Source organism: Rhinopithecus bieti, unplaced genomic scaffold (assembly GCF_001698545.2).
Source record: "Rhinopithecus bieti isolate Rb0 unplaced genomic scaffold, ASM169854v2 scaffold_18688, whole genome shotgun sequence".
NCBI lineage: Eukaryota > Metazoa > Chordata > Mammalia > Primates > Cercopithecidae > Rhinopithecus > Rhinopithecus bieti.
The window spans coordinates 1,416,012-1,442,713 of record NW_016809492.1 but is presented as its reverse complement, the minus strand read 5'-3'; the positions used below and the strand labels follow the sequence as shown (position 1 = coordinate 1,442,713).

Sequence of the window (26,702 nt, the reverse complement as noted above, 5' to 3'; positions counted from 1 at the left end):
AAAAAAAAAAAAAAAAAGATTACATACAAGGGAATTAATTTTAATAAGTAATAACTTCTTATCAGAAAGCATGGAGGCCAGAAAACAGTGGAACATATTTTAAGTGCTGAGAGAAAAATATCTCTCAAATCCGTATTTCTATTTTCTGTATAAATATCCTTCAAAGACGAAGTGAAATACATTTCTGGCAAAAGAAAATTAGCAGTGTTCTTTGCCATCACACTCACATGGTAAAATTTAATTTAAACTCATCAGATTTTAAATGATGATTTAAAATAATCATTAAAAATCATCACTTGGGTGCTCTGCCTATGAAGTATCCATTCTTTTGTTTATTTTCTTAATAAACTTGCTTTTACTTAAAAAAAGGTAAAATCATCAACATTTAATTCTGTTATCAGAATTAAATTAGAAATCAGTAACAAGATATATGCAGCACCCAAAAGTAATTAGAAATTTTAAAAACACATTTCTAAATCCATGACTCAAATAAGAAATCCCAAAGGAAATTAGAAAAATATTTCAACCTGAATGAAGATACAAGTATAACACAGCAAAATTGCAGTGCTAGTGGAAAATTTACAACGTTAAATGTTTATTTGTGGGGAAAGTGCTCTAAAATTACTGATGCAAAGTCTCAAATAATCTTAAAAAAATCAAAGAAAACTCACAAATCCAAAGATAAACAGAAAATACTGAAACTAACAAAAAGAAGAAAATAAAAAAAGATAAAAGCAGAAATCTATGAAATAGAAAACAGAGAAAACTAATAAAGCTAAAAGCTGTTTCACTGAAAAGATTAACACAGTTGCTAAACTCCTAGCTAGATTGATTGAGAAAAAAACAGAAGAGAACACAAATCAACAATATCAAAAATGACAAAGAGGTTATTCTTATAGGTCCCAAAGACATCAAAAAGACAGTTAAGTAAGCTCAGCACGGTGGTTTATGACTATAGTCCCAGCCACTTCAAAGGCTCAGGCAGAAGGATCCCTTGAGCACAGGAGTTCAAGGCTGTAGCACACCATAATCGTGCCAGTGAATAGCCACTGCACTCCAGCCTGGGCAGCATAGTGGAACCTTGTCTTTAAACAAACCACAAAAGGACAGTAAGTATTACATAGATTTTTCTGACAAATTAGATAACTAAGATGAGTAGATAAATATCTTCAACGTCACAAAGTATCAAAGCTCATTCATGAAGAATAGATACCACAAATAGCCCTTTCTCTATTAAATGAATTAATGTGTAGTTATAAGCCTTTCTACAGAGAAAACCACAGGCCCAGATGCCTTCACTGGTGAATTCTACTAAACACTTGAGGAAAAAACAAAAACAAATTCTACACAAACTCTTCTAGGAAACAGAAGAGGAGGAAACACTTTCAAACTCATTTACTGAAGCCAGTACTAACTTGCTACCAAAACCAAATAAAGACAGAAAATTTTATGACAATATTCCTTATGAATATAGATGTAAGTATCCTTAATAAAAATTAAGTAAACCAGTATCCAGGAATACACAAAAGGATACATTAAATATCCAGCAATACATAAAAAGGGTAATACATCGTGACTAAGGTTGGTTTGATACTTGAAAATAAATTACTATAATATACTTCATTAGCAGAATAAAAGAGTAGAGCTATATGATTATTTCAATAGATGTGGAAAAGCTATTTAATGAAACTCAACACCATTTATAATAAAACTAGAAAACTAAGAATAGAAGGGAACTTGTTTAACCTGACAAAGGTCATCTATCAAAAACCTACAGCTAACATTATTATATCATTAACCTATAGCTAATACTATACTTAAAACAGTAAAATACTGAATGTTTTACCCCCAGGTCAGAAACAAGTAAAGGAGGTCCATTCTCACCAGTTCTATTCAACACTGTACTGCAGATCCTGGACAGTGAAACAAGGCATGGAAAAACAGGCATAAAGATCAGAAAGTAAGAAATAAAAATCTCTATTTGCATAAGAAATGGTGGTTTACAGAGAAAACTGTATTGCTGGGTGAGGTTTCCCACTTAGGGAAAATATGAAATAGGAAGAGAAGAGAGCATCTTGGGGAATGCCTTCATTTCAAGGATGGATAGAAACTAACAACTAACAAGGAAACTGAGAAAGGAGATTAGATTATATTTCATATGCTCTTTACAAAGCAGGGAAATATGTTATACATTTTAAAAAGATTTACCTAAAATAGTTAAAATTATAAAAATATTGGAACCTCAGCAATCTGGAATATTCCTTTATATAGAACATCAAACCCACACAAAAAGGGAGAAAGAAGCATTGCCATATATAAATTTGGCAATGTAATCACTATCTGCACAAGTCAAATCTCAGTAAAAAATGGATCAGAATTACTGGGCCAAGGGGTTTAAATGGTACTTATATAGCTATGGTGGTTATAATGAAATAACTCTAAATGTATACTCAATATTAATTATGCCATTCATGACATATTAGACAATTCTTAGAATATGTGATGATTGAGACTGCATGTTCTGCTCTCCACCCCATCCCGGCTCTGCTCCCTCTCCAACTTCACTCCTGCTCCTCTGCTCTCACTCACTCTGCTCCAGCCACTCTGGCCTCCTGGCTGTTCTGTGACTATTACAAGCCTGTCCAATTCAGGTCTCTATTCCTGGAACACTTGCCCCAGATGGCTGCTTGGCTCACTCCTTCAGTTCCTTCAGATTTTTACTAAAATGTCTCTTGATTGGAGAAGCCTATATAAAATAGCACTTTCCTTCCATCCCCATTCTCTATCCTTTACTGTGCTCTATTTTTTATCATAGCACTTGTCACCACTGGGCTCCTCACGACAATAAAAGCTCTACACGGGAAAGGACTTTGTTACTTTCACTGTGTATCACTAATACCTGGCATATGATAGACAAGAAATCTTTCTGAATAAATGAAAAAAAAGAATATGTAATGATGAACCTCAAGCCTAGAATAACATTTAATTTTGGATAAAATCTCAAGGTAGAGAAAAAGGACTGTTATATGTCTATATATTTTTCAGTAAGTTAAAAGTACGTTTAATATCTTCTCTATCAAATAAAATCAAACAGATTTCTGGTTTGGGCTGCAGGCATTTATTTATACATCATAACTTTCTACCTTGAACTCAAAGTGATTTATTAAATTTCCAACAATTGTATGAAATTTCAACATTCCTTTCTATTCTAAGTCAGGGGTTTTGTTTACCTTTTACTTAATAAGTCATAACAGTTTTTTATAAGACTTAAAGAGCAAAGTTAAAACTCTCAGTGAGTGCATTAACATGAGCAGTGAAGTCTCCAACTAATGAGGTCACTGCAGGAGGGCCTTGTACTTATTGCTAGTCTTCTGTTATCCAGTTCATAAAGGCAAAATTGGTATGTCTTAGTGAAGTACAGACCCAGCTACACACAGCACTGGTCCTGGTAAGCAAACCTTAGAGTGACAGCTGCAGCCCAACATTAGGGCAATTTTCCCTGCACTGACTCCAGCTCCCTGCCTAAAGTGACTAATATTAAAAGAATAATCTTTGTTGTCTGTTAAAAATAAAGATTCAGAGAAACTACCCTATATTGAAATACAGTCCATGAGTAATTTCTATTTTTAACTCTCCAAGTGATTTTTATCATCAAAGTGAAGGCACTCTGTCTTAATCCAGAGAATGGACTTTCTGAAACTATGGGTTGTGTCGGACCATTAGAGGTCAAAAAAATCAATTCAGTGGGTCACTATCGTGATGTTTTAAAAAGTAATAGACTAGCATAGAAAATATTAGAATGAATACACAAAATAAGGATAAGTATTATTTTGTGAAACTTCTGTATCAATTATAAATGTGTAGAGAAGTACACTTTATGCAATTACATATGTATATATATATTTATAAATGCTTATGTATTATGTATGAGGGCACAAAGTAAAATGTACTTATTTTGGGTAGTTATCAAAAAATGTTTGATAGTTACTGCTAGAAGAAAAAAATGTGGAATTATAGAAGAGTATCCATTCCCTGTCTGGAACCAAGAATGTTAAGACTTTAAGGTCTGTTGTATTGACCTGATGTTATGATCATCGATACGTATACCAACCTTACTAAAACAATTATTTTATTATGGAAAATATTTAAAGCACATTGGGGAAAAGGGATATAGAGAAAACATACAAGTGTACTTTTAATACATTGGGGGAAAATAGACTGTCTCCTTCTCTTACCCTCAATGAATCAAATCCATTCATATATGAATTTAGTGCCCTTACATTTTGGTGCCTGTTAAATCCTCATTCCCTGTAAATTCTAAAGCATTTGACTTTAGAAGCTCCCCTCTCCTTTAGGATTTGTGACACAGTATTCTCCTAATTTTCTTCCTTCTTCTGATTGTTCTTTCCTTTTTTCTCTAAATATGTGTTTCTCCTTAGGGTTTACTTGTAGACTTTCATCTCAATTTTAAAACTCTCCCTTAGAGATGTAAATCCAATATAATAGTTGAAATTTATTACCTTTGTGTAGGTTTATTGTACCATTTTATAGATGCAGAAACTAAGGCAAGAGAGAGTTTATTTACTTGTTTGAGGTCATATAGCTGGTTACATAGCTGAGATGGGATTCATATACAGGTAGTTTGGCTCCAGACTCTATGCTATATGGCCTTAGTTACTTACTCACCAAGTACTGAACAAATATTTAGCAAATAAAGGAATGATGGTGGCGAGGTGTAGTAGACATAACTCTTTAGAGTTAATGAGGTCTGCATTTACCAGCAATATGACCTTGAGCAAGATATTATTTCTAAGATGTATAAAGTGGGAATACAAATACATAACTTGAAGGGTTGTAGTAATATTTCAAAATGTACCTCTCTAGTACTGTTGTAAGAATTAATAATTTGCCTGCTTTTAAAAGAGATACTGTCAACTACATATGGCTCTGAATCACATACCATTATTTTTTATGAAATTTCCTAAATAATAGAAAGGGGGTATACTTATGTTTGTATATAAAAAAATGAGAATACATTCTGATTTTATGCCTCAGTTTAAAGTAGGGTTTCTCAACCTTGGCATTACTGACATTTTGAACTGGAAAATTCTCTTATGAGAGAGGGGTGGGCATTGTCCTATGCATTGCAAGATGTTCAGCAAAATCCTTGGCCTCTACTCACTAGATGCCAGTAGCATCTCCACCGTGTCATGACAATCCAGAATGTCTCCAGATGCTGTCAAATGCCACCTAGGGGACAAAATGATTCTGGTGGAGAACCATTGCTTTACTGGAATAATACTGGGTTGTACTGCCATTAGATAAATACATGTAGGACTCTTGCTTCTAACAATAGGCCCCAGTGTGTGATGTTCCCCTTCCTGTGTCCAAGTGTTCTCATTGTTCAATTCCCACCTATAAGTGACAACATGCGCTGTTTGGTTTTCTGTTCTTGCGATAGTTTGCTGAGAATGATGGTTTCCATCTGCAACCATGTCCCTACAAAGGACATGAACTCATCCTTTTTTATGGCTGCATAGTATTCCACGGTGTAGGAGGGGGGAGGGATAGCATTAGGAGATATACCTAATGTAAATGACGAGTTAATGGGTGCAGCACACCAACATGGTACATGTATACATATGTAACAAACCGGCATGTTGTGCACATGTACCCTAGAACTTAAAGTATAATAAAAAATAAAAAATAAAATATAAACAACAACAAAAAAGACTCTTGCTTCTATATATGTAACTGTCATAAGTAGAACACAATCTGTAGACACCAAAAGGGTCTATTTTTAAATTCTAGAAAACATAAACACACTCGTTATCTACTCTCTTTAGGATAATTATCAACATGCTACTTTTGTATATATAGAGGATTCTGAATTATAAAATGTGACATTGCCCACTCAGCAAAACAAATAATCCTAAAACCACTTTGATCTATAGAGTTAAAGATTAAATTCTTTTACCTTTAGAGCTGAAATTATAGTTTGCTCAGCTGCCGGTGGGAATGAGCTCTGACTGGAAACAACCTAGAACAAGGTTTTGATCCAGTTATAGTTTTGCTTAAGTTTATTTCTGTAAATACTAATTTTGATCATAGCATAATAAAGCTGTTTCCACAAACTATATACACAATATTATCATTGCTTTATAGTAATATCTTATATATGATTTTAAAAATCAGTATTTATTAAGATAGGTTGAAAAATAATTTTGTCTATAAAGAAAATACATACTTCAAATAACAATAATAAATACTGAGAGCTAGGTTTCCTTTATTCATGTTACATAGGTTTTAATTATAAAGTTTAAACTTGAAAAGGTCAGAATAAAGCCATATTTACTCATTTCTTTCACTCATGTCTTTAGGCTGACTCTAATTTCCAACAAGTCTTTAAAATAAAATGTCAGCATTTCAATTTTACAAATCAATACAAACATCATGAAAATTTTGAAAATATCAATAAAGACATTTAAAGTAGGCTAGATAGAACACAATCTTCCCTTGCTTATGGTGCTTTGGAGTAAGGATTAGAGAAAATGGAAAACACATCATTTAGTGTTTTTTTAATAATTTTTACCCTTCTGAGATTTACCTGTTAATAACTCTTTAACATGCCTTTTGTTTAGTGTGTAAAATACACATTTTAGAAACCCCTAGTTGATAAAAGGACTTGTTGAAATCTTTAAATAAGTGAGTAACAGTCACTTAGAATTATTCTAAAACACAATCTAGTATATTAAAGCTCATAGTATAAGTCAAGTTTCCAAGAACATCATTTAACCATTAGCTTTCTTCAGGTCTTCTAAATTATTATCTTCCTATTTATAATATATTTCAAAAATGACCTATAGAGAATAATTAAGCACAAGCTACTCCAAAGTCAAAGATGGACTTGGAAGTGTTGCTTTTTTAGTAATTAACAATACAGTTCACCTTAGACATAATATATGGAGGCAAACAAGTTAAGGTTCGGCCATTTCTTTTAAATGCCTAGTAGAAAAACAGCAAAATGAATACACATTATCTATTTGTAAGCATTCATCAGTGATTATATCATAAAATTCAGTTTTAATACAGTTCCTCCCTGACTTTTAATGCAAAGATATTAATAGAACATTTTTGACATGTTGGAGGGCTTCAGCATTCTTATTCTGTCATTAGCTTTGCTATAATTTACTACCATCCACACTATATCAAATTATACATTTCAATAAGTATGAAATATGTATGATTTGTCCTCCAATAATTTGCTCAATAAACTTAATTAACTTGAGGATCTACAGTTCATGTGTTTTAAACTGAATGTACAAACAAAAAGTCATACAAACAATGAAGGCCAGAATCAAAGACTGTTTAAAAGAGTTAACTCCTTAGTTTATTTTATAATCATCACATTTTCATTGTATTCTTTTCCAAAGTATTAAATAACAATTTGTAAACTGTCCAAATTTGAAGCAAGAAGAATTTAAAACTAAGTAAAAAAAACTTAATAAAATAAAGGTTACCTTTGTTACTGACTGGTGCAACTTATACAATGAATTCACTACTGCCACATTTCTTCTCTGTCCTTCAGTAAGAGGCCCAATCACCTGACTTGCATCTCCTTGTGTGGAGAGCTGTAAGAATTCAACATCGAAAGAATGTGTCAAAATGATAACTCTCACACACACACACACACACACACACACTTCTTTAAGGGGGGAGAAGTTCATGTCCCTCTGACAAAGAGAATGTTAACTGGAAATATTCATGTCAAGTTAAAGCTTTGGACTTGAGGTAAAGCCAGCAATCTGTGTAGAGAAAACAACATGGATGTAGAAGTACAATTGGTCCTGCACGGGAAGAACGGCTGTTAATACTTCACAGCTGATGGACTCTTGAGGCAGGTGTGACCCAAATGCCCCATGTGTGCTATTATTTTGATATAATAACATAGTAATCCTAAGGAACACCTTCTGGCAACTGCCAACTGGGCTTCTTTCTATTCAAATACTCAGAAATAAGCCCGCAAACACAGAAGGAGGAAAGGAGAGAAGAGAGAGGGGGGAAAGAGGGAAAAGGGGATGGTTAGAGAAATAAATAAAATAAACCTAACTCCCATGTATATTTGACAGCCATCCTACTTAATGAAATGAATGGTGCAAAGAGGATATTACTTTGATTTTTTATAGATTAAAAAAAGCCCCAAATCATACTGTGTATAGATTATCAGTATACGTGGTATTAAAACCTTTCTACACTTGACCTTTAATTTACTTCTAAATTCATGAGTTTTAGGGAAAGGGACATGGAATGCTTTATTATCTCTAACTGTCATGGTTCAAATTTAAGAAAAAATATATCAACCATTCTCGTATTGATCAGATTTTAATCCAATCCTCTATAACAATTGTTATTTAAAGATATATTAAACTTCATCAGGACATAGGAAGCATAACCAAGTTAAACAACTCCAATTTATTTTGACTTTCCTCATGGACATAGATAATGACAAACTTGCAAACAAGCTGTGTTCTAAGGTGGTGACCTGAAAATATATTTATTTTCCTGTAGAACTATGTTAAAAAGATAATGCTTAAGCACTTACAAGAGTCCACAAAATCCAACTTAATCAATAATATGGTGAACTAATACTAATAGAAACTCTGAGCTCCCAAGATAAAGCAAATGATGGGGTCTGTGCCAAGGTAAGGATGGGGAGAGGCTCCTGAATAAGGCACTCTGAAAGTATTAAGTGGCCATGGTGAGTGGCATCAGTGGGTATGGCAGACTTGGGGCAGGAGGGGTCGGATGCTAAATACACATCTGACTATAATGGGCATTTAAATGTTATAAGCTCTAGCTGTACAATTTTAAAAATCCAATCTCTCTTACTTCTCTTGAGATTCTCTCCAATCAATTTTGAAGAACAAAGATATGGGAAAGGGAAAGAATTTTTATGTTATTTTATTTCGATTTGTTTTGTGTGTTCAGTATTTAATGAGGAGATATGCTTGCTGCTAGAAAAGGGTGGAGATCTTTTATCATTGAGGACTGATCATATTTTGGGGGTTTAAAAGTATATACAGGTCCACGTCACACCCCTTGGATGCTATAATCAGGAAGACAGGTAATAACAAATGCTGGCCAGGATGTAGAAAAACTGAACCCTCACACATTGCTGGTGGGAATGTAAAATTGGAGGAGCTGCTTGGAAACAATCTGGTCTTTCCTCAAAGGTAGATACAGAGTGACCATGTGACACAGCAGCTCAACTCCTAGTGATATATATAAGAGAAATAAAAACATATGTTCACACAAAAATCTGTACACAAATATCCATAGCACCATTTATTCATAATAACAAAATAGAAACCCAAATATCAACCAACTGACAAATAAAATGTAGAATAACCACACAATGGAACATTACTTAGCAACACAAAGGAATAAAGCTCTGATACATACTACAACATAGGTGAATTCTGAAAACATTATTCTATGTGAAAAAAAACAACCACAAAGCCACATATTAAATGGTTACATTTATATGAAATATCCAGATTAGGCAAATCTATATGTGCAAAAGTCGATTGGAAATTGCAGTGGGGCAGTGGGGTATACGAGGAGTGAGTGCTAACTGGTATGAAGTTGCTTATGGGGTGATGAAATGTTTTAAAATTGACTGTGAATATACTAAAAACCACTGACTTGTACACTTTAATGGGTGAGTTATATGATATGTGAATTATATCTTAATAAAACTGTTTTTTAAAAAAGCATAGAAAGAATCCCAGGCTTCCAAGGTTATTGACTGATGCTCTGAGAACCTTGTGAAAATGAAGGTTAAGAGATGACTTAAGTTCAAAAGACCTAAAAAGGTATATAAAAAGAATATTATAGTTTTGGGTATAAAACGTTATTGACATAAAAGAACTAAAATGAAACATCATCGTGCCAAAACAAAGAACAAAATAAAATATCAAAGTGAAAATGTAAGTTTCCAAAAGATTGGAGATGTAAATAATCTGCTGCCTATCCTGATTTTACTGCACAGAATATAATCAGTCCAAGTCCAACACTTAGCTAAGTGGATGACCATGTATCTCTCTCCAATACCACTCTTGTCGTAGTTTTTGTTTTTTTGGAAATAGTCTCCCCTCAGTATACAAGGAGGATTGGTTTCAGGACCATAACACCCACCCCCCCACCTAAATCCACACATATTCAAGTCCCACGGTGGGTCCTGAGGAACCTGCATACAGGAAAAGTTGGCTTTCTATATATACAGGTTTTATATCCCATGAATATGGTACTTTTGATCTGCCTTTGGTTGAAAAAAATCTGTGTATAAGTGGACCCATGCCACTGTAACCTCAAATTTACAGAAAGTTACAAAAATAAAAACAGTATGAGGAATACTGTATGTTCTCTATCTGGATTTACCAATTGTTACATTTTATCCCATTTGCTTTATCATTTGTACTCTCTCTCTCTCTGTGTCACATACAGGAATGTGCATAATTCGTTTTCTGAATTATACATACATTATGGCCCTTTACCCTTAAATATTTCAATGTGTGTATTTCCTAATAAGGATATTTTCTTACAAAACCAAAGTTGTTATCAACTTCACAGATTTACACTGAAGAAATACTTTTATCTGGCATCAGCCATGTCTCCAAAGAGTTCTGGTTCCTTTTAGTGGAAAATGGAATTAGAGACCAAGATCTGGGCACTAGGTTTGCTCACTGCTGTTGACCCCTGCTTCTTGATTAAATCAGTCTTCAAATAGATGATCCTTTCAATACAATGGGCTCTCAGTTCCTTGTCCTCTTTTCCTTCAACAATCTTACTGTTCACTCCAACTCATTTATCTTCTTCCATGGTCACACTCTATAATCTTGCCATTATAATGACTGAACTCTTTCGAATCTGAGTTCAAGTATGCTACTCTCGGGCTGCCATTTCAAATCTTTCCCTTTGATTTTACTTATTTTTAATTTTAATTTCTGTGAGTACACAATAGGTAGATAGATATTTATGTTTCTCTTTGGTTTTTTTTTTCTTTTTTCTTTTTTTTAAGACAGGCTCTCTCTCTGTCACCCAAACTGGAGGACAGTGGCATGTTCTTGGCTCACTGCAACCTTCGCCTACTGGGTTCAAGTGATTCTTGTGCCTCAGCCTCCTGAGTAGCTGGGATTACAGGCATACGTCACCATACCTGGCTAATTTTTGTATTTTTAGTAGAGATGGGATTTTGCCATGTTAGCCAGGCTGGTCTTGAACTCCTGGCCTCAAGTAATCCACCTGCCTCAGACTCCCAACATGCTGGGATCACAGGCATGAGCCACAGCACTGGCCATCCCTTTGATTCTAATTCCAATAATTCAGTAACCCCTTTAGACCTCCCAAATGTACCACCTTCTCATTCTATCTTGCAGGAGTCCCTGATACCCATCTCTTTGCTTCCTTCCTTCCTTTTTGGATTAGATTATGTTAGGTGATTCATTATCATCAATTTCAGCAGTGGGCAACATCTTTTCAGCAGTGAGTGGTATCTTGAGAGGAAATGGGATCCAGTGCACCTGTGGAGATACTGGCTTTAAACTGGGGCCTGGAGAGTCCATTAGTTTTCAGAGAGCAAGCGGGGCAGGGTATTAAGAATACATATATTCATGGTCACTTAGGAAAATTCTAGTCCTGGGCGAAACCAAGTCAATGCCTGAATGTGAGAAGCTGAATGAGCTTCTCACTGGTTGGACTTTAAATCTATGATCACTAAACCAAGGTGGGTTCTTGATGTTGCCTGTCAATACTGTTAAATATCCCATTCATGCTCCTAAGCCCCTAGGAGATTGTTCCTCGCCTTCTCCTCATTTCTCTAATCTCCAACACCTCCTTCCCTCCTCCTTATTCTCAGTTGATGACTCTGCTGTATACTTCCCTGAAAAAACAGAAGCAATCAGAAAACTCATGTTCCCAGAATGTCTGCTGTCCCTACCACTTGCTAGCTGAGTGACTTGTAGCTTCAATTTCTTAATCTGTAACATGGAACTAATAATACAATTTATACCAAAGTATGCTATGTAAACTGTAAAATGCCTTAAAAATGGTAATACCATATATTTCTATCTCCAGACAATTCTATGTCTTATTCGTATTTTCTTTTCACTTTTCCTTTGCTTGGTTCCTTCCCCCAACCTCTAGTCTATCTCAGTACTGGCTAGGGACCAACTGAACAGATTAGCATTTAGGAATGAGAACCAAACGCCAGTGAAGCTGCCTGGAGTTACAGAGTAGGTTTTGCTCCATTTGGGTTGTGGTAACAAAGCATCTTGTACAAAGTAGGCACCTCAACTACTTTATAATCCTCCACTCATCTTCAGCCACTTTAACCTTTACTATCTCAAGCTATTTCTTCCTGCAAGCTCCTTAAAATTGACATCACTAATTCATGTACATGTTCAGCAAAGCGTCTCAAAGTAGAAGATGCTTATTACATATGCTTGTTTTTTCAAAGCCTATCTTATTTGAGATGAATAAAATTGTACCAAGGTGCAAAAATACAGCTTTGGCTGTAAAGCACCGAGAATGAGGGAACTAGAAAAGTGGGAGCAATAAGAGATTCAACATTGTAAAATAGGAGAAATGTACATATTGGTTAATCATGTTACACTATTCCAATACAATCTGGAAAGATGTTAGAAACCAAAAGAGTTGCATTTGAGTTTATTTGTAAAACACACACACACACAAACACACACGCACGTGCACATACAAGCAAAGAATGAGAGGGAATCCAAATGCTAAACAAATCCTTAAATAAAAATTAAAATAATTCTTATATGCAAATGACAAGATACACTGTTTTTTTAAATTTAATTATCTGAACAAAATATTCTTCAGAAATTCTAATTCTGTACATCTGCTCATTAGGAACAGCATGTGAATTCAATGTGTGAGAAACAACTGATGAGACTAGATAACTGAAACAATAAATTACATAGTTGTAACAACATGAAGAATGTTTTTATATAACTGTTAATCTGCAGATGAAATGACCAAAATCTCCCTAAACATCATGCCTGAGGACTAAAAGTAAAAGAAATAAAACTGACAATTCAAGGGATGAGTCGGATGACAACTTTAAGTTTCTATTAAGAAAATCTAAGAATTATTTGTGGGGAGTTATAAAGTTGATGACTCCAAAAAATGTCTAAAAAGAACAAAATAATATGTTATAGATTACTTATAAACTACAAAAGGGTAAGTAAGTTACTTTCCAGATATTAAGGAAACACTTCTAGTGGTCTATTTATGCCCACTCCCATGCATACAGAAGACATCAATAATCAACTGTGGCCCTTTTATGGCCTCTCAACATTGCACTCCACGCAGTGACTACAAATCTCTAAGACTTGACCCAGGGCATAAAATCTATTAGCAATTCCTGATCTACATCATATCAGTTTTTTAGATATACAGTTCAATGATCCTCTAGGTCAAGAGATACTAAGCAGCAATATATTCCAAGAGCCTCAAAATTGCCATATACTTACATATGTAAGAAAATATTGTAAGAAATATATTGGAAAAAAATTCCAGACAATGGAGCCAGGCATGGTGGCTCACATCTGTAATCCCAGCACTTTGGGAGGCTGAGGCAGGAGAATCGCTTGAGCCCAGGAGTTTGAGACCAGACCAGGCAACATGGCAAAATCCCATCTCTACAAAAAATACAAAAATCAGTTGGATGTGGTGGTGCGCACCTGTAGGTCCCAGTTACTTGTGAGGCTAAGGTGTGAGGATGGTGTGAGCCTAGGAGGCTGAGGTTGCAGTGAGTCAAAATTGTGCCACTGCACTCCAGTCTGAGTGACAGAGCCAGATCCTGTCTCAAAACAACAACAGAAACCAAAAACGAACCCCCAGAAAATGTATCATAAGAAAATAATACAGAAAAGTTTATACACAAAGACTATATTTATGAAACGGAGAAATCGGAAAACCCAACATATCTAAGAATAAGGGAATGGTTGGGTCTATTAGGCAATTCACATGATGGAACAAACAATGAAAGTAGCTAAAATTATACTGTTAACTGTAAAAAAAGAAAGCAAATATGTCTGTGTAGCAGTTTGCTTTCACAAAAAGACTGGGGAAAAAAAGTAAAAATGTAAAGAAATAGTATGAAGCATTACATAAAGAGGAAGGTTAGTAAAATACTAGTAAACAGCACTGTGGAATTCTATAAAGTATCTAAAAGGTTTACTTGTAGAATATACTTAGAAATAGTTATAGAATACAATTTCATACATTATAAACATTAAAAGGATACAATCTCCATCTCTGAAAGATTTAAGATAATATGACAAGATAAACTGCTTTGGTTATTGTCTACCTGACCAAAGGAAGGATTTGGGGAAAGATAATCTCATCAAAGGACTTTTTAATCTACTTATCTGTGACATAGACAAAAATAATTAATTTTTATTTTATTTTTTGAGACAGGGTCTCCCTCTGTCACGCAAGCTGATCATGATTCACTGCAGCTTCGACCTCCTAATCAAGTGATCCTCCCATCTCAGCTTCCCGAGTAGCTGGGACCACAGGCATGTAACACCATGGCCAGCTAATTATTTAATTTTCTGTAGAGACAGGGTCCACTTTTTGCCCTCAGTGGTCTCAAACTCTTGGGCTCAAGAAGTCATCTTTGGGATCTTCCAAAGATTACAGGTGTTAGCCACCACACTCAGTCTTAATTTTTATTCATGTTTATTTTTCAAATGCTTTCATCATAGGTTACCTGGTTCAGATTAAGGAATGTAAGAGTTATGATTAAATATCACTTAGCTTATTATAACAAGCCAATTATCCTATAAAAATGTAAAATTATATGCTTAAATATGTATGTGCTCACAATTAAATTATCAAAGATCATTCAGGCTAAATATAGTTTGTATATGCTAGGCATGGTAGCTCACGCCTGTAATCCCAGCACTTTAGGAGGCCGAAGTGGGAGGACTGCTTGAGCTCAGGAGTTTGAGACCAACGTGAGCAACATAGTGAGACCCTGTCTCTACAAAAAATGAAAAAATTAGCTGGGTATAGTGGTTCTTGCCTATAGTCCCAGGTTCTCAGGAGGCTGAGGCAGGAGGATTTTTTGACCCCAAGAGGTCAAGGCTGCAGTGGCTGTGACTATATCACTGCACTCCAGCCTGGGTGACAGAGAAACCCTGTCTCCAAATAATAATAATAATAATAATACACACACACACGTGTGTGTGAGTTTGTAATACATTAGAAATTATATTTTATGTGGAATCCAGGTTTAGGTTACGTTTTTGAAAATGTATAGGAATCTGTAGGTTCACACAGCAATTTGTCACTATCCCAGCACATCGATCTAACTGAACTTTGAAAATAAAAGAAACTAATTTTCTTGAGTGCTAAAACTACCAGAAAATATTTTCAAGAAAATATTCCCACAGTGTATATCACACTTTCCTGGTTTCATAAATAAGATACACAGAACATGTACCTGAAGAAGGCAAATTCTACTTAGGTTAACCATTATAAATGTTCACTAGTGTTTGAGCAGTATGTTTATGCTGTTACATCTCTTCTCTGCTTTTAGTGACTTTATCCGAGCTCAATAGGGTATATATAGCTGCATTAAACAAACATTCATTAAACAAACTTAGATTACTACCTCTTTTGATATTTGGTGTTTCCTATTCTTCTTTAAATTTTAGTGATTTGACGAGTCCTCCCCTTATTTCTAAGGTGTAAACTTTCTCTTTTTTGATCTTTTTTTGATATTCTTCCCTCATCTTGGTCTAATTTGCTTTGAAGTGGGAAACCAGAGGACTAATGATGTTAAAGCCGGGAGACTTTCCTATGAGTTATGTGTGTGTGTGTTTTAGTATATGGACACTGTAATATCAATTCTAGCAGTTCAGAGAATGAGTTCACGGCCTTCTTGGTTCTTAGTTATACCTTTGACTGTTAAATTTATCAAATATTTGACAATTTAAAAAAGAGGTTTTTTACTAGCTATTTACAAAATAAAGACAGGTATAATTGAACCACAGAACAGATTCAATGGTAAAGCTGTATCTTAACATCAGACTAAATCTTCACACAAAATCTGTTATTAAAGAGATGATAGCTTGAGATAGGATCCAGTTTGAACAGTTAATATATAACCGAAAAGTGAGAAACAAAATCATGTCTTGTTTATTCATGAGAGACGAACATGAACAACACACAGGAATAAAATACAGCTTTGTAATTCAAAGCTCTGTTGTTCAAACACCACCAATTCCCACCACACAAAGCCCCTTTCTCAACCTAACTTTCTCATTAACCTTCTCTAGATTTCCCATGTTCCTGTCAAAATCTTTACCTGGCAATACAGGGGGTAAGAAATGCAAACACAATTTGCTAAGAATGAATCATTTAATCAAATCTATTATCCTCCCTAAGAGCTTTTATTTTTCTTGAAAGGGTCTTAAGCTTTCGAACAGCAGATAGAATTTCTACCTACTCATGACCTAAACACTGGCCTCGTTAATTAAATTTAGAGTCATAAGTCTGCATATTTCTAATCATTTGAAAAAGAAAGAACTGTTCACTTTCAGGTATGCTGAGCTTTTCCCACTTTCCAATAATGAATACTGTAAGTAATTTATTAACAACTTAAAAAATCCTTCATATCTACATGAAATGTAGAGAATAAGACCTCTTTGATTTACAGTAATTTGATTATAGTACAAACTAAACTTCAAACTACAGAATTTCAAAAAAGAATGACAGTTTATTACTCTGAGGGATACAGAATAACTAAAATCCTAGCTTCCTAGTATTAAGGCCTAATTAATCAATACAATTAAAAAAAATAATTGGGGTAAGGGCCAGACATGGTGGCTTACACCTGTAATCCCAGCACTTTGGGAGCTTGAGGTGGGAGGATCGCTTGAGGCCAGGAGTTGGAGACCAGCCTGCACAACATAGTGAGATCCCCACCTCTATTTAAAAAAAATAATTTAAAAAATGTAATTAAATCTATAATCTTACATGCATTATTACTTTTCGTAGTAAGAAATTCTTTTTTGTTGTTTTTTTGAGATGGAGTTTCACTCTTGTTGCCGAGGCTGAAGCGTAATGGCACAATCTCGGCTCACTGCAACCTCTGCCTCCTGGGTTCAAGCGATTCTCCTGCCTCAGTCTCCTTAGTAGTTGAGATTACAGGCATGCACCATCATGCCTGGCTAATTTTGTATTTTTAGTACAGATGGTGTTTCTTCATGTTGGTCAGGCTGGTCTCGAACTCCTGAACTGAGGTGATCCGCCCACCTCAGTCTCCCAAAGTGCAGGGATTACAGGTGTGAGTCACTGTGCCTGGCCTAAGAAATTCTTTATATATAGTCCAAAAATAACCTTCAGTTCAACTAAAGTCCTAATAATAAAAAAGTGTATTACTGAACTCCAAGTTAATTAGGTTCTTTCTGTATATTGGTTTTAATATTAATGTTTACAATGTAAAACCAGTAAAAAAGGTTCCTTACCTGATTGAAAGCAGGAATTCATTTTGCAAAACATGGCACTATTATATTTGTCATTCTATGATTGTGTTTGCCATAAATGGCTATAACTGTTTGAGAAAGCATCTCAAGAGAAGTAGTTTTAAGGGCTGTAATTCCAATGTGGCTTGACTGACCCTCTTCCCCACTACAATCTCTCATTTTGATAGTGGATTTGTCCATTTCTCTCTATAATTCTATCCACTTGTGCTTTATTAGTCTGAGGCCGTGTTGTAATGTATATTATAATTCTTTGCCTTCCTAGTAAATTGTTCCTTTTCTCAATATGTGACCTTCACAATCCCTAATAATGCTTTCTGACTTAAAGTCTATTCTGTCTGATGTTAATATCGTTGTCAGCATTCTTCTGATTAGTATTTGCCCGAAATATTTTTTCTCCATTCCTTTACTTTCATCCTTTATCTGTCCTTATATTTTAGGTATGTCACACAAAGCTGAATTCAGCCATTGATTCTATGCAAACTGAAAAATGTCAGTGGCCAGTTTAGTATATTTATATTTATTGTGATCAGTGATGTATTTGTTGGAGTTATTTTACTACCTTATTATAAACTTTCTCTTATTTGTCATGATTCAATTTTTGCCTCTTTTGTTTCTGTATATTTTTCAGCCTTTTGCTCAACTGATAATTTCCTTTTTTACCCTTTTCCATTAACTTAATTCTAAGTTACATATTCTATTTCTATTCTTTCAGTAGTCATAATTAAATTAATATTATATTCAATTTAAGCCAGGCGCGGTGGCTCATGCCTATAATCCCAGCACTTTGGGAGGCCAAGGCAGGGGGATCACGAGGTCACAAGAATGAGACCATCCTGGTTAACTTGGTGATACCCCGTCTCTACTAAAAATACAAAAAATTATCTGGGCGTGGTGGCAGGTGCCTGTAGTCCCAGATACTTGGGAGGCTGAGGCAGGAGAATGGCGTGAACTCAGGAGGCAGAGCTTGCAGTGAGCCAAGATCGCGCCACTGTATTCCAGCTTGGGTGACAGCAAGACTCCATCTCAAAAAAAAAAAAAAAAAGTAAACTACATTCAACTTAAGTGAATATATCTATGGCTTTACAATCCTGAACAATGACATGCATTTTAAAATGCTTTAATATCCATCACTCTTTCCTCATTTTATACCTTAATGTGGACTTGTATTTTAGTTCCATCTTACTTCTATGTTCCATATTAGTCACTATTCTTATTTCATGCAATTAAAGATTAGATTTACCTACATGTTTATCAATGTTTTGTGCTTATCATTACTTCCTGCATTCTAACCCTTCCTTTTTGCATTAGATTTCCTCCTTCTGCATTCAACCATTAAATAGCTTCCCTCTCATTCTGAGTGAAGGCCAAAGCCCTTACTATAGCCTGTTAGAGCTGGCAGGATCTAGGGTTAAGGTTACATAGTTTCAAGGATGTCAGACTGGGTCACAAGGAATTCTGGAAAAGCAAGAGCATTTAATCAGTTTTAAGTCTGTCAATATTCAAGAGTCCAGGCTTACAAGAAAGAGGATCTGGGGTTGAAGGTATCATTTTATGGTGGTATAACCAAAGTCCAGAACACACATTGCTTCAATAATTGCCAGGCTGCTACTGCCTTTTTAGGCACTTGGACTTGCCTCTTCAGTTCCATTCATTGTGATCAGTCCCTCTGAATACTAATCAAATTATTCCTTCTTGTAAAATCTTACATATGGCAAAATTTAAACAGAACTGAAAGCCATAAACTTTTCAAAAGTTTTCTCTCTTGGGTCCTTAGCAAAGATAGTACTCACATATGCCTTTTTTTTTTTTTTTTTTTTTGAGATGGGACCTCCCTCTATTACTCTGGCTGGAGTGCAGTGGCCATGATCTTGGTTCACTACAGCCTCCGCCTTCTGGGCTCGAGTGATCCTCCTGCCTCAGCTTCCCAAGTATCTGGGACATCAGATATGTGCCACCACATCCCGCTAATTTTGGTATTTTCAGTAGAGATGAGGTTTCGCAAATCCCCCAAGCTCGTCTTGAACTCCATGGCTCAAGCTATCCACCTGCCTTGGCCTCTCACAGTGCTGGGATTACAGGCGTGAGCCATGTCGCCCAGCCTTACATATGTTTTGAATTACCAAAAGTGAACATAAAAAATCTAGACCCAAGAAAAGAAAGATGTTACACACACACACACATACACACACACACACACACACACACCTCTTTACTCATTTTCTCCAAACTTCCAAAATATGTACTACATTTCGTTTTGGTAATGTTATTTTAGGCAGTTGATGTTTAAACTGGAGAAAAGTGGCTGTTTGGTAAAATTAATTGTTTAGTGTGAATTTTAATATACTGTGACTGTATATATGTGGGACTGTTTCTCTTTCAATGTTCCATTTTTCTATACCTGTGATAATACTTTATACTTCATTATCTTAACTAGAACTTTTTTTTTTTTTTTTTTTTTTTTGTAGAGATGAGATCTCACTCAATTGCCCAGGCTGGTCTCAAACTCTTGATCTCAAGTAATTCTCCCTCCTCAGCCTCCCAAAGTGCTGGGATTTACAGGCGTGAGACACCACACCTGGCCTTTACTATAACTTTATGAGTCTTCTTATCTAGTAGAGCAAATCGCTCTGCATTATTCCTCTTCTTAAAAAAGTGTCTTGACTGCCAAGTGTGGTAACTCATGCCTGAAATCTCAACTACTGGGGAGGCTGAGGCAGAGGATCCCTTAAGCCCAGGAGTTCCAGGCTACAGTGAGCAAGGATCATGACATTGCATCTAGCCTGGTAACAGAGCAAGACTCCATCTCTTAAAACAAGTGTCTTGGTTATTCTTGACATTTCTGTATTTCTGTAAAAATTTAACAATCAACTGATCAACTTTTTTTAAGTTAGAATTTTTATTGGAATTACATCAAATCTATAGATCAATTTCAGAACAATCAACCTCCATATAATACTGAGTCATCTAATACATGAATAGCATATATACCATCATTTAAAAAATTCTTCTTCAATTTCTCTCAATACAACTTATAGCTTTCAGTGTAAAGTCTTGCCCATATTTTGTCAAATTATTCCTAGAATTTGAAAATATCAAATTCTGGAATTTGCTATTTTCTGCTGCCACTGTAAATAGCCTTTTATAAAGTGAATTCTATTTTCTGTTTGTAGCTGGTAGACAGAAATAGCTGGTTTTCAGTGATACCTTGTATACAATGATTTTACTAAAATCATAATTCTAGAATATGCTTTTGGCTTTAATCATGTTCTCTATTTTTTTTTTGTTTTGTTTTGTTTTTAACTTGATTGTTTTCTGCTCTCATCTTTATTATTTCCTTCTTAGTATGTGTTATGGTTTAATTTGCTCTTTTTTTTTCTCTCTTTTTAGTTTGTTAAGGTAGAAGATTAGATCCTTGATTGAGATCTTTTTTCCTCCCCAATAAAAGTATTTAACGATTTGAACTTTGCTGAGTTAGCTGCATCCTACAAATGCTAATACATTTGTTCTATTTGCATTTTTATTTAGCTCGAAATATTTTTTAAAAAATATCCCTCTTTGGCCTATAGATCATTTAAATGTTTGCTGTTTAACTTTCAAATACCTGGGGGATTTTCCAGATAACTTTCAGTTACTTGAGGAGGAAGAATCACAGTCCTCTTTAAAATCTATTAGAGCATTTTCCCAGGAAAATTCTGTGAAAGGAAAATAAATCTTGGGGCCCCTAAAATCACTAAGCTAAAGGGAAGAGTCAAGCTGGGAATTGCTTATGACAAACCTGCCTCCCATTCTATGCAGAGTCACCCCTCTGCTCACTGAGATAAATGTATATCTGATTGCCTCCTTTGGAGAGGCTATTCAGAAACTCAAAAGAATGCAACCATTTATTTCTTATTTACCTAGGATCTGGAAGCTCCCTCCCTACTTTGAATTGTCCCGCCTTTCTGGACAGAACCAATGTTCATCTTACATATGTTGATTGATGTCTCATGACTCTCTAAAATGTACAAAATCAAACTGTGTTCTGACCACCTTGGGCACATGTCGTCAGGACCTCCAGAGGCTGTGTCTCTGCAAGTCCTCAACCTTGGCAAAATAAACTTTCTAAATTAACTGAGACCTGTCTCAGATATATGGGGTTCACAATTTCAAAAATATTTTGAAAATACTTCTGTTTTCGTAAAACTTGCAAATGGAACTAAGTTTTATAAGTTTTATAATTTCCTAGGATCCACAGATCCCGTAAACCCATTGCCATTGCTAGATTATCAATTCCTGCCCTAAGATATTGAATATGCTAAAAAGATTTTCTAAGAGATAGAGAAAGAGACAGAGAATTTTTCTTAATTCCCATTACAGAGAGAATCTTTCCATGTCATCATTTTTGCTTTTAGATATGTCTCAGAAAATACTCTAAACTGGCACAACCTAATACTAGCGAGTTGAGTAAAAGCTGCTCAAAAGTGTGCTACATGTCTGATATAGCAAAGGATAATCAAAGACAATCCATAGCTTCTAAGAATCAAACAAGCTTGCTTATATTCAAATGCAGAGTTTTAGTTTGCATCCTAATTTTTAAAAGGACGTCTTCCTCATTCTGGGTTTGTGCCTAATACATGTATTGGGAGAGGGGTAGTTATAGTTGCCCCATTAATCATGCCTCCCTCCATATCATTACTGCAGGTCTCCAATTCAGAACCCTATCTAATGCTGGTAGCTGGTGTCACACTGGGACACTGCAGATATAGTTCCTAAGCATGTTTTGGCCTTAGTTCCATTTGCAAGGCAATCTTGCTGTTTGTCGCACTAGGTTGATGCCTATAGTGGCCCTGGGCAGTAAACGCAGGTTTTCTTTAAATCTTATTATGAGTACGGCTATATCTTTAATGTGATATGCATTTGTATGTGGGTGTATGCTAGGAAGGAGGGTGCTCTGAGTAAACCACAGCCTAATTTTGACTAAATGTTGACAATTTCATCTCCCAGAAATACACTTTCAAATAGCGTAATTTCTAAGCATACATCAAGGCATTAAATTATAGTCGATACCTTGGAAAAGGGTAGGATTAAAAGCTCTACTTGATCACTAATATGCTTCAACAGATATAAAAGCTCTATAGTGTTAGGACTCCCAATCACAGTAAAAAATTGACTATGTAATTGATCAATTCTCTCAATGAGAACATCTGGAAAAACTAAATAACATATTTCAAAAATCTTCTTGATGGTACTGAAGTGATAACATGGCAGTAAAAAATTATGGTGCAAGATTCAATTACTCAATTTCTTTTCAAACTTCTAATACTAATATTTTCTAGGGTGGGTGTGGAGGATTCCATTTACTCAGATACTAAAAAACTTTATATTCTGGAATGAAGAAAAAAAATTTTAATTGAGAAAGATAAAAAAATAGAAAAGGAAAAATGTTTGAATATTATATGCCTGTGGTAATGAAAAGAGGTTTAGGACAATAAAGATTAGAAAATGGGATAAGAGGTCAACATACATAATTTAAAAGTCATATAGAAAAAAGGCTTATGATTTTTATAGTAATATTAACATTAACTGAAATCATTAAGTAAATTACCATGGCAATGAATTTCTCTCTTCTTTGGCAGTGAAGGTGGTGTCAAATGACATAAAAATTTAACAAAAACACACCATTCGGATTCAAGTAGGGAGCGTACATCTTTGGGAATAAAAATAAAAGCTGAGCCAGGTGTGGTGGAGTTGCCTGTGGTCCCAGCTACTTGAGAGGCTGAGGCAGGATTGCTTGAGCCAAGGAGCTTGGGGCTTTAGAGAACACTGGTTGCACCTGCGAATACTCCCTGCATAACAGTTGGGCAACATAGCGATACCCTGTCTCTAAATATTAAAAATTAAAATTAAAAAAGTTCATGAGCTCTCTTTTTTCATTGTTACATGCTCTCAATTTGGCTTTGTGATAGATGGCATAATTCATCCCAATTCTTCACCCACTTTGTATGTACATTCTTTGCTACTTAATTTTGCACTGTGGAGGGGTTGTTTTGGTGAGTGAGACTTATGGGAATATTTTCTCTCCTGCGCCCTGTCTTCATCATGAGATCAGGCCCAGGATAGCCTGCTGCAGGATTAGAGATACATATTACAGAGCAGAGTTTTAATATGGTTAAGGCCAGCCTAGAACAGCAGCCACCCAGTCTTGTGAGTAAACCCAGCCAACCTCAGTAAAGCCACCTAGCTAGCCCCCATATGACCCGAGAAGCATGAGCAAAAATGCTTACTGCGTGTCACCCATGCCAACAGCGGTTGTCAGTTACACAGCATTCTTATGACAAGAGATAACTAACACAGACTTTGACCTGCTTTAACTAACAATTTCAAATTTTTTACTTTCTCTTGAAAATATTATTTGTCATTGCTCTCTGTCTTCAATATGATCTACTGACTCTTAGTCCTGACAGTTCGTCTAGTATTGACTTGCCAAAGCCCCCAGAAAATGAAGCTCTTACAGGTCTGAGAAGCAAGTCAGAAAGCTATCTTTTTTTCTTCTGCTTTTGTAGACACAGGTTCTCACTATGTTGCCCCAGCTAGTCTTGGACTACTGGGCTCAAGCAATCCTTCTGTCTCGAACTCTCAAACTGCTAGGATTATAGGTATAGCGAGTGTGTCAGGCCAGAAAGCTATCTTGAAGAAAGGATGAAGTAATCCCAAAACAGTCCAGCGTAAGAAGAGTGGTAACAAAGAGTGGAAGGCTATCTAAAGGATCAAGAGGGCCAGGGGTGGTGGCTCACTTTGGGAGGCTGAGGTGGGAGGTTGCTTGAGGCCAAGAGTTCAAGACCAAGCTGGCCAACACAGGGAGACCCCTTTCTCTTAAAAAAAAAAAAAGGATCAAGAGGCTAGCCAGGTAACCTAAAGGGATTGGTGTGTTGTGTTTATATTACAGTGAAAGTGCATTTGGTCAAAAAGATACTACTGATTTGTTTCACCTGTTTGCACATAATATAAAAACTCTTCCAAGTGATTTCATATTTCCTTTGATCTTTTTTTTTTGTATTAACAACAGAAGCTATTACCATATAATAATATATGGGGTGACAGTCCCTGTAGATGACATTAAAATCTCCATTAAATAATACTTTTATTTATTTATTTTGAGATGGAGTCTCAGTCTGTTGCCCAGGCTTGACTGCAGTGGTGCAAGCGAAGCTCACTGCAACCTCCACCTCCTGGGTTCATGTGATTCTCCTGGCGCGCTACCATAACTGGCTAATTTTTGTATTTTTAGTAGAGATGAGGTTTCACCATTTTGGTCAGGCTGGTCTTGAACTTCTGACCTCAGGTGATCCGCCCACCACAGTCTCCCAAAGTGCTGGGATTATAGGCATGAGCCACCAGACCTGGCCAATACTTTTAAAACTAAAAACAAACAAGCAAAAAAAAAAAAAAAAATTGAACTCATATTTGAGCTCATGTCTCTATATCATTTAAATATCACACATGTATGCTTTTTTCCATCATAGGAATGTCAAGTCTCCAACTTATGAAATTATATGAAGAATAAATTGCATATTTACAAAGTCTTAAAATAAAACCTTAGTGTCTAGAACTAATGACCTCATACACAGCTACTGATCTGCATTGAAGTTGAGACCTCCCCTTAAATGTCATTCCTATTACTGTTTCAAATGGTCTGCAACCTAATTAAATGCCAATCTCCTTTCTCACAGTTCATAACATTTGCCATTTACACTAAGATTCTAGATGCCATTCCCTGGAACCATCAAATAATGGTTAGTGTCGGAAAATGCCCTTCAGTTTTTAAAAGGAATACTTATTAATATATTTGCCTCCAAAATTGGTATCAAAAAAGTTTACAAGCCTATAAATTTTAAAGGTGCCACTAAAATATATACTAATATTTTAGTTTCCTTTTAGCACACAGAGGACAAGGAAAATACTAATTAAAACTTTCCATTGTGGCTAGGTACATTGGCTCACACCTGTAATCCCAGTACTTCAGAAAGCCAAGACTATGGATCATTTGAACCCAGGAGTTCGAGACCAGCCTGAGCAATGTGGCGAGACCCCCATCTCTACAAAAAATAAGAAAATTAGCTAGGCATGCTGGCATGCCCAGAGGCTGAAGCGGGAGGATACCCTGAGCCTGGGAGGTGGAGGTTGCAATGAGCCATGATCATGCCACTGTACTTCAGCCTGGGCGACAGAGTGAGACCATCTCAAAAACAAACAAAAACTCCCAAACTTGCCACTGTAAGGTCTAGTGACCTTTTCTTCTAAAGGTCACATTTCAGACTATACAAACAAATCCAATATATCACCATTAAATAATTTGTTCAGTTCAGTCATAAAATATTATAATATTACACCTATAGGTATGTGTGCATTTGAAACACAAAATTCTACTTAGTAAATTATAAACTCACAATTGCTGTCAAGACAAATAAGAATTTTTAAATGAAAATCTAAAAAACCTTGATCTTACTTTTACAAAAGAGCATCTAGAAAGCTGATATTCACATGACCCATACTAAGTTGAATACATATTGGAGGAACTAAATCCTATTGCTTAGAACTCAGATGTGAAGACTCAATGCTAAATCAACTACAAAATCATCTAACTGTACATTAAGAGCACAGAAATAAACTATTCTACACATAAATAAAATATATTATGCATATATTAACATCTTGATATATTGTAAAATGAATGAACAATTCACAAAACAATATGTATAACACAATGTAACTTTTCTTAAATAAAAAAAAGTTATGTTTATATATAAGCTACAGATCAGAAATAAGAAAACATTAAAGGTTGGTGCAGAGGTGAACATGGGAGAGAATACAGTCATGGGTTCTTAAGTTTCTGTTTCTGGTTGGGCCAGTAAAGTCCCTTACTCATACTTTTCCACTTAGCACTAGAGACAGAAACTAAAAATCATGGCTTCAGGCTGCTAAAAGCCTAAAAAAACACAAGAGAACAACAACAGTAAAAAATAAGGCGAGCTGAACAAGCTTGTTTTACAGTCTGGTCTGGATTTGAATGCTAGTGCCCACACCTGCTCCCAGGCATTCTAATTTTAGTAGTCGATATTACTCATGCTATTAACTGTTCTC

At 35.4% G+C, this 26,702-nt stretch overlaps 1 protein-coding gene across 1 annotated transcript in view; it reads right to left on the bottom strand.

Moving 5' to 3' along the window:
• Positions 1-26,702, bottom strand: part of COG5 (component of oligomeric golgi complex 5) — a 375,408-nt gene that overhangs the window by 52,430 nt on the left and 296,276 nt on the right. The window contains exons 15-16 of the mRNA XM_017889562.1: positions 7,521-7,631; positions 5,978-6,040 (exon numbers count right to left, since the gene is read on the bottom strand). Coding sequence (XP_017745051.1) covers positions 5,978-6,040; positions 7,521-7,631 — 174 coding nt within the window. The remainder of the gene's footprint in view (positions 1-5,977; positions 6,041-7,520; positions 7,632-26,702) is intronic.